Here is an 8,721-nt window from a genome sequence, read left to right on the forward strand (position 1 = left end):
GTGCCCCCAGGGGACGACTCCCCGAGGAGGTCCGGGCGTTGTGGGTGCTGCTGCTCCTGTGCACAGCCTGCTGCTGTTGTCTGTGGCTTGGGCAGCAGCCACTGCGCAGCCCTGCCCGAGGAGCCCCGCGTCCTCCCCGTGCTGGCAGCAGCTCTGTGGGCCCAGAGCTCTGGCTCAGCGGGTTCTGGGCCACAGCCCCGTGGCCTGGGCAGCCGCGGGGGTCATGGCTGGCCCACAGCCCTGCCTCTGCCCCTGCCCCTGGCCGGCAGCCCCCAGCGGGCGTGCCCCGGCAGGGCCCCCTTGCCCTCCTTGTCCCCAGCCAGGCCAGCCTGGTCTCCTTCGCGCTGTCCCCACCCTCCTGACCAGGCCTCCAGGCCTTCTGCAGCAGGCATGGCAGACGCCCCGGGCAAGCGCCACAGCAGCCGGCCAACACACGGGCGGGACACAGACAGCACTTCCTGCCTGTGACAGGGCTTCTGGCCATCTCCAAGGACCTTTTTCTCAGGGATCCCCACAGCTCCAGGCTTTGCCCATCTGCTCTGCTGCAAGCTTGGAGGCTTCAGCAGAGCACCACCAAAGGCCAAGGGGACTTAGGGTTCTTTCTCTTCTCACCGCTCACCTGGGCAAATGTTGCTAAGCCCAAGGACCCTTTGTCCCCTCTTCCCCAATCCCCTGTGGAAACTGGGCACCAAAAAACACTCCTGAGCCTCTGTACGTGACAAGAGGAATTTTATAGTCCCATGCTGGGGTAGAGGAAAGTGCTTGCAGAGCAGGGGTCTTCCTCACAGGCTCACGTGGCCCCAGCAGACACAGCTTCCCACGTCAATTCTCCACAGAGCTCTGGCAGCACAGGCAGAAACTGCCCCACAGAGCAGGCCGGGTCTTGCAGGCCCTGCAGAGCCAGTCTCACAGCTGTGGCCGTCTGCAGGATGGAGCTCTATGGACAGCTTCGATGACATGGAAGCTCTGACGTGCCAGGCTCGAGACAGTGGGGCTGGTGTCGTTCTTCATACCCTGAAGGGCTGCAACAGGGAGCAACAGAGCCAAGGTCAGAGCCTGGATCTGTGGCCACCCAAGAAGCCACTCCAGCCAGGGCCATCTCACCCAGTTCTTGCCATGGCCAAAAGGGAGCGGGGCCCAACAGAAACAGCCGGAAGGCGCTGGCCACCAATCCCCTCCGTGCCCCTGAAATCTCTCCCTGCTCTGCCCAAGCCATTCCTCATGCGTGCAGGGAGCAGAGCCCTCCGCAGCCGGGACACGATTGCAGCTCCCTGCCCAGGCTCTGTGCTCCCCCACCAGCCCTCACTGAGACCGCGCTGCCCTCACTCACTGTCCATGATGTCCTGCAGCTCTTCAGGCTGTCCCTGCATATACCTCCCGGCCATCCCTGGGAAGACAGGTGCTGTCACGGCCCAGCGGCACAGCTCCCCCCCAGCGGCGCTGCCGGCCCGGCCACACGCCCTCCTGCCCTGGCAGGGCTGAGCCCGGGGCCTTCTGGCCTCGGGACGCCCCAGGGCTGGGCTGGCACAGGGCGGCGGCGGCAGCCGCCGGGGCACTCGGGGCTCCACAGCACATCCCTGGCCCGGATCCTGCTGCCGCTGCAGCAGCCGGGGCTGGGGCGGAGCTGCGGCGGGGCGGGGAGGGACCTTGTGGCTCACCTGTGAACCTGACGGCCGCCTCGCGCAGGGGCTCCTGTGGGCTCTCCAGGTATGGAAGGGCCTGGCGCAGGTACTCGGCCACTCGGCTCTGCTCCTTTTCCAGCTGCAGAGAGCGGCAGGGCACGGAGGGAAGGGTTGGCTCGGGCTCTGCCCCTTGGCCGGGTGCTGCCTGCGCCCAGCACTGGCCTCCCCTGCCCGCACCCCCCAGGGAAGGCAGCAGCGTGTGGGGCGCAGGCTGCTGTCCCGCAGGCGGCTGCAGCAGTGGGCAGGGGCACAGGGCCAGCCCCACACTCCAGGCATCGGGGGCTGGGGGCTGGTCCAGCCTGGGGCTGGGGCTTCATGGCCGTCCTTACCAGGCACTCGCTGAACCTCCACAGCTCCTTCTTCTTCACGATCTTCTCGAGATCCCTCCTCTTCACTAAGCCGGCCACACAAAGCAGCGCTTCCCCAGAGGCCTGCAGAGCAACAAGCACTGGGACATGGCACCACGGCCCAGGGCAAAGGACCCGTGTCCCTGGAGCAAGGCCAGCAGGAGGCTGGAGCCTGTGAGGTGCCAGGGCAGGAGGCAGCCCAGCCCCCTCCCGCGGGGTCACCAGAGCCCACAAGTGCCCACCTCTGCCACTCTCTGGTTCTCATCATGGCAGTGGAAGAAGAGTGGAAGCAGGCTCTGGTGGACGTGTGGCTTCAGGGGCTTTTTTCCCTCTTTCTCTACCATCAGCATCACCCCACGGAAGAGGAGGATGGAGGACAGCTGCACACTGCTGTCAGCCTGGTGGAAATGGAAAGACCTCAGCACTGAATTCTCCAGGCCCACCTGGGCACAGGCCTGAAAATCCACAAGGCACAAAGTTTCCTGCCAGCACCCATGGCCTGTGGCTGCAGGGCACAGAGCCTTACGTTGTCGAAGAGCGGCTGGAGCGCCTCAGCCAACTGCAGGGCGGTGGGGCTGGAGAGTCGGATGTCTTTGTCCGAGAGCAGAAAGCCGAGTAGAGCGACGGTCATCCTGACCAGCTCTACATCTGCGTCCCACAGGAGCTGAACCAGGCTTTGGGTCAGGCTGCGCATTCTTTTGGCCTGTGAGGAACACAAGGCTGTGCTGTGAAGCCCTGAACGGCTGCGGCGCCAATCCCGCTCCGGCAGGGCAGCCTCACGGGCTGCTGCGGGGCCCAGAGGCCAAAGGCCTGTCCTGAGGCACTCGAGCAGCTGAGCGGGGAGGCAGCAGAGCTGGCAGCGGCTGTGCTCCCAGCCCCAGGATTCCAGCACGGCTTCAGCCAACTGCCCCTTCCTCACCATCACAGCATCCTGGCCGAGCACCACGAGGCCTCTCAGCACCTGGCGACGCATCTCTGGGCACTCGCTCCACAGGTGCCTTGAAAGGATCGGCAGGATGCTTTCGCCGCAGTCAGTCACCTCCAGGTAGACCAGGGCCTGAAAGGCACGGAGCGGTGACGGGCTGCCCGGCCGGCAGCAGCCCGCACCCGCACGGGGCTGGGCCCAGGCAGCAGCACAGGGTACGGCACCGTCCCAGGCAGCCCTGCCCAAAAGCAGCAGTGGCTCTGCAGAGCCCCTGGGCTCCCTGCTCTGCGCAGGCCACTTGCCCACTCCTCTGTGCCACCCAGCCCTCGGATTCCTTGGCCTTGAGGAGCCACGAGGGAAGTGCGATTGCTGGCAGCAGAGGGACCCAAAACACAGCTGGGCACAAGTGTCACCCCAGCAGCAAGGGGCCAAGGGCGCACGGTGGAACCCCCCCTCTGCCCCAGCTCCGTTCACTGGGCTTCCCCCGCAGATGCGGCTGCAGAAGGCCAGAGAGGTGGAGGCACCTCGGCCAGGCAGCGCTCGCCATCAGGCTCACCTCCACAAGGAACGCCATGGCAGGGAGCTCCCAGGGACACATCTCTTCACTGAGCAGCTCCAGGAGGCAACATACGATGCTGCAACACCAGGCTGTGCAGGCAGAACCCATCTCCCTGGCAGGGGGAAAAAGGCACTGTCATGCCCGAGCTGGCTGGGCAAGCCTCTCCCGCCACTCACTCCCAGAGGCCTGGTCTTTCCCCAGCACCCCGGCAGGGGACGAGGGCACTCTGGCAGGCGGCTCCTCCTGTGCACCCACCTCTCCCAGCCTTTTCCACTCTGCTCGGCCATCCCACGGTGACAAGGCCCTCTGGCCCACGACCACGGGCACTGTAGGGGTGCCCCGTGCAGAGGGCAGAAATGACAGGGGCAGCGGGGACAAGGGGGTCTCACCTGGCCAGCAGACCCACCGCGTAGTGGTGGGTGTCAGCGCTGAGCAGCGTGTCCCAGCCACGCTTGCGTTCCATGGCCACCAACACGCTCTCACAGCGCAGACGGTGCAGCAGGGCTTTGATGGTCAGCACTGCAAACCTGTGTGCAGAGCAAAGGCCAGGTCATGCTGGGAGCCCTGGCCAGCCCCAAAGGCGTGGCAGGGACAGGAGGACTGGGACGGAGCACCTGTTGGGGTTGGTGGGAAGGCTGTGTTGCTTCCGGCATTCCCTCCACAAGGTGTCAACCTCCTCCAGCATCTGCACTGTGCTGAAGAACACTTGGAACAGCAGATGCACAAAGAGGTTGGGGAAACACCCCCTCACTGCACGCGTGCAGCAGAGCAGATGGAGGATCTTCCAGAATGCCAAGGTTGCCTGCAAAAAGTAAACCAGCCGGAGACAGCGCTCAGTGCCCAGACATCCATGTGGCAGGGCCCGAGCGCGGCAGGGAGAGGCCAGGGGAGACACAGGAGGAGCACCCGGCCTGGTGCCCCTGAACCTGCCCCTAAGCCAGCTTTGCAGCCCAGTGCCTAAGGCAGGGAGATGCAGTGCTGGGGGAGGAGGAAGAGCTGCCGGGGAGGAGACGTGAGGGTGAGCAAAGGCCGGTTCCAGAAACTCACAGCCAGGGCAAAGACTTCCGTTTCATCCCCATCTGAGGTGCACATGCTGCAGGCTGGCCAGCTTCCCAGGACAAGGGCAAGTATCTGCAGCACCGACTCGGCAGTACTTCTTGAGGAGATGATTGTCCTCCACATGGTCACCGCAGCTCTGCGGGGTCAAAGCTCTGTGTCAGCGGGCTCTTAGCCACAGTGCCACGGCCTGGGCACTTCCCGCTCCCAGGTGACAGAGCCGCAGCACCGTGAGGAGCAAGGAGGGCATATGGGAGCAGGATGCACGGCTGGCATGCCAGGGCTGGGAAACAGAAGACCCAGAGGCTCCTGGAACTCTCGGCCTGACAGACACCTGGGACGGGCTCTACAGGGGGATGGGCTGGTGAGCCCTGGAGGCAGGGGGGCCCCATACCTGTCACAGGATGGGGCAGAGCGCAGCAGAGTCACCGCCACATCCACGGGGTGTGCCTCGACCAGAGCCAGCACAGCCTTGTCTAGTCTGCGCTCAGCAGACGCATTGGCCGTGAGCCACCGGTGGATGTACCTGACCAAGGCCGGCACCTGGAGGGGGCACGGGGGAGAGTTGGAGAGCTGCCAGAGCCAGCAACTTGCCCGGCTTCCCCCGACAGGTGCTTCCCTTCCCACCACTCTCCGCCGGCCTCAAAGGCTGAGGGGGCCCAGCGGAGCCGGCGTGAGGGGCCACCCAATCCCTGCAGGGCTGGAGCCCTGGCCACAGGCTGCTTACTTTCTTGGCATTGGAGACACCATTCTCCACAAGCAAATCCAGCAGGGCAGCACTGGTTTCGGCACTGGAGAGGTCAGAGTTTGCCATGCCCCCAGCGCCCATGGCAATGGTCTCTTCCCTCCAAATGCACCTGGTGAATTCGCAAACCATCTGCAGGAGAAAGGCAGGAAGAGAGGGATGTGCCCTGGAGAGCTTCCACAGCGGTGCCAGGCTGAGCAGGCCTGACAGCAGGCCCAGCCCAGGAGGTGACGGCTGCAGGTACCTGTGCTGCCCTGCGGAAGCGGCCACGGGCACGGTCCTGCTCTTGTGTCCGGGCCCGGCCTGGATCTGGCAAAGAGCGAGCGCAGTCAGAGCTGAGGGGCTGCGGGACAGGCTGGAGAACACGGCCCAGCCCCGGGCTCCACAAGCGGGGCCGGCCCAGGGATGCCCAGTGCGTGGAGCTGCCGGGGGATCAGCCCCGGGCCCTCCTTCCCCCTCCTTTTCCTTGGCCATGTCCACAGGGGATGGGATGGCAAGAGGCCCATCTGGCTGCGGCCACCAGCCCTGGGGCCCAGCTCTGCCACTCACCCTCCTGCAGGGGCTGGGACCGCTCCGCCTCCTCAGGCTGCTGTGATGGGGCAGCTCCAGGGCCTTCCTCCTCCCCCTCCTTCAACCAGGCCAGCTTGGGCACCCTGGGGGGGCTCTGCTCCATGTCTCTGTCTGGCTTCACGGCTTCCTGCAGGACAGATGGCACGCAAAAGCTCTGGGTCACCAAGTCCTGCACAAGTGCCTTGAAGGCACCTGCAATACAGGAGGTTTGGGAACGCTCCGGCTCATCAAGTCCCACAGGCTGGCCTGGAGGGGCCATGGGGGAGTTGGAGAGCTGCCAGAGGGAGCAATTTTCCCACTTTCCTCCGAGAAGGGCTTCCCTTCCCACCACACCGTGCTGGCCTCAAAGGCGGAGGGGGCCCAGCAGACCTGACTAGAGGGGCCACACAATCCCTACCCACAGGCTGCTTACTTCCACAGAGACAACTCTCTCCCCGGCAATGTCCAGACTAGGAGCATTGGGCAGGCGCTGAACGGGTGTGATGTCAGTGCCTGCCATGCCCTGGGTGGTTGCACCATCAGCCTCGGCCGTGAGCTCACTCGGCATGGGGTCAGGCTGTGCCATGACCTCGGTTGGTGTGATCCTGGTCTTCCTACGCCGAATGCCCACAAATTTCAGAAAGGCCTACAGGAAAACAAAGGGCAGGGAAGAGAGGGATGTGCCCTGGAGAGCTCCCACAGCGGTGCCGGGCTGAGCAGGCCTGACAGCAGGCCCAGCCCAGGAGGCGACGGCTGCAGGTACCTGTGCTGCCCTGCGGAAGCGGCCACGGGCGCGGTCCTGCTCTTGTGTCTGGGTCCATCCTGGATCTGGCAAAGAGCGAGCGCGGTCAGAGCTGAGGGGCTGCGGGACAGGCCGGAGAACACGGCCCAGCCCCGCGCTCCACAGGCGGGGCCGGCCCCAGGATGCCCAGCACGTGCAGCTGCCGGGGAAAAGCCCCGGGCCCTCCTCTCCCCTCCCTTTTCCTGGCCATATCCACTGGGGATGGGATAGCAAGAGGCCCAGCCGGATGCAGCCACCAGCCCTGGGGCCCAGCTCTGCCACTCACCCTCCTGCAGGGGCTGGGACCGTTCCGCCTCCTCAGGCTGCTGTGCTGGGCCAGTCCCAGGGCCGTCCTTCTTCTTCCTCCCGAGACACCTGCCCAGGCTGAAGCGTCTCCCTGCCATCCTGCAGTCGGGCCTCAAGGGCACCTGCTGCAGGGATTGGAGACGCCAGGGAAAAGCTCTGGGGCACCGAGCCCCAGAGAATGGCCTCGAGGGCACCTGCCGCAGGAACTGGAGACTCCTCGCAAAAGCTCCGGGTCACCAACTCCCGCGGTCTGGCCTCGAGGGCACCTGAAAAAGACAAAAGCCTACGAAACGCTACGGGTTAACAAGTCCTGCAGTGTGGCCTCAAGGGCACCTGCCGCAGGGCTTGGAGACACCTCGCAAAAGCTCCGTGTCACCAAGTCCCACGGTCTGGCCTTGAGGGCACTTGCAGCACAGAAACGCCTCCAAAACGCTCCGAAACAGCAGGGAAGGAGTTGGCTGCGCGGGGGCTCCGCACAACACCGCTCTCTCCTGTCCGTCCCGTCGCACGCTCCGAGGAGCACTGAGGCGTGGCCACCTCACCACCGCTACTATGTCATCACGTGTCACAAAGGGCCCTGTGACACCCTGCCCAAGGGATAGTGCTGAAGCAGACCAAGGAAAATCCATATCAAATCCATATGGAATCCATAGGGTTTGATGGAGAACCGTGTGTGTAACAGCCAGATAGGGGAATTTAGTGCTCTTATGTAATGAGGGGTCAGGGGGAGAACAGGTTTAGTAATTGAGGCATAAAAGATGAAAGCAAGAAACCAACAAACCCTTACATTTTGTTGGCTTTGTGGCATTCAAGTGACTGCCTCAGTAGTCACTGCTTTTTCCTGTCATAGTCTGAAACAGTTTCTCAAAAATAAATCATATTGCTTTTCATGTTTTTGCATAACATTGAATAATATGAAATCTTTGGGGATCTCTGTTTGGATTGGGTTCTGTAAAACTATGGATACTTGAGAAGAAAGTCTTTGAAAAGGAAGAAAGGTTGTGTTTAGTTGGGTTTTTCTCATGTGATAATATCATGCATGTCTTGTTGAAATAGACTTGGCATGGCAACAAATGTTTGGTAAATTTGACTTTTTTCCTCGCATCGATTTACAAACTGTCTATCATTTTTTCTTCTGACTGGCCATTCCTACTCAGTAGGGAGTAGAGGATCACTTCAATCAGTTCACAACCAGTGGTCACAATTAGCTTTTACTATCTATTCCATAAGAATAACACTCTGAAATTTTTATGTTTTCTTTTATTCATTATCGATAGCAAATTTAGAAACAAGGACTTATTTATTATTTATAATTACAGTAAATATTATTTTTGTACCAGAGTTTCACTGTGTAGGACATACTTTTATTTTGTTTGTTTCCTGCCCTTCCTTTGGTTATATTTTTTGTCTTATTGTCAAAACTGTTCAAGTCTAAGTGGAGGAGTCCCAGAAACTGCAAGTCCTGTTGAAGAGAACTTGCTGTCCTTTAATAGAGCAGTGCTTGACCTGCCTATACATGGTGCAAGTTGGGGAGCAAAGCAGTAGCAAGGAACAAAAATTCTTGACTTTTTCATCTGTTCTTTTTTCTTTTCTTTTTATTAATGCATTCATCTCCAGATAGAGACGTATTCTGGTACAGCTGGTGGGCCAGCCTGGGCACTCGATAGGCAGCAAGACTTCTATGTCCTGGCACCCATGGTCTTGGAGGAATCTTCATCCGTATTCAATTTTGACACTAGGAATGGCAATTTCAGCGCAGGGCTAAAAAAAA

At 61.3% G+C, this 8,721-nt stretch overlaps 1 protein-coding gene across 1 annotated transcript; it reads right to left on the minus strand.

Moving 5' to 3' along the window:
- Nucleotides 1-712: 712 nt before the first annotated feature.
- Nucleotides 713-7,236, minus strand: LOC135415382 (maestro heat-like repeat-containing protein family member 6). Its single transcript, XM_064657039.1, has 18 exons — nucleotides 6,931-7,236; nucleotides 6,627-6,691; nucleotides 6,297-6,509; nucleotides 5,864-6,011; nucleotides 5,559-5,623; nucleotides 5,297-5,446; nucleotides 4,964-5,112; nucleotides 4,561-4,708; nucleotides 4,128-4,315; nucleotides 3,903-4,040; nucleotides 3,511-3,625; nucleotides 2,949-3,086; nucleotides 2,556-2,732; nucleotides 2,272-2,427; nucleotides 2,012-2,113; nucleotides 1,659-1,761; nucleotides 1,331-1,387; nucleotides 713-1,022 (listed from the first exon to the last, which is right to left on the minus strand). Exons 1-18 carry the CDS (start codon nucleotides 7,046-7,048, stop codon nucleotides 907-909), a joined length of 2,346 nt encoding a protein of 781 aa, XP_064513109.1. The 5' UTR covers nucleotides 7,049-7,236; the 3' UTR covers nucleotides 713-906.
- Nucleotides 7,237-8,721: the final 1,485 nt, after the last annotated feature.

The sequence above is a fragment of the Pseudopipra pipra genome, chromosome 6 (genome assembly GCF_036250125.1).
Source record: "Pseudopipra pipra isolate bDixPip1 chromosome 6, bDixPip1.hap1, whole genome shotgun sequence".
Classification (NCBI taxonomy): domain Eukaryota; kingdom Metazoa; phylum Chordata; class Aves; order Passeriformes; family Pipridae; genus Pseudopipra; species Pseudopipra pipra.

Coding starts and splice junctions, on each gene's coding strand:
- LOC135415382 (XM_064657039.1), bottom strand. CDS start 7,048: ATGGCAGGGAGACGCTTCAGCCTGGGCAGGTGTCTCGGGAGGAAGAAG. Junction 2,733..2,948: donor TCGGCCAGGATGCTGTGATG/GTGAGGAAGGGG, acceptor TGTTCCTCACAG/GCCAAAAGAATGCGCAGCCT. Junction 1,388..1,658: donor GGCGGCCGTCAGGTTCACAG/GTGAGCCACAAG, acceptor CTGTCTTCCCAG/GGATGGCCGGGAGGTATATG.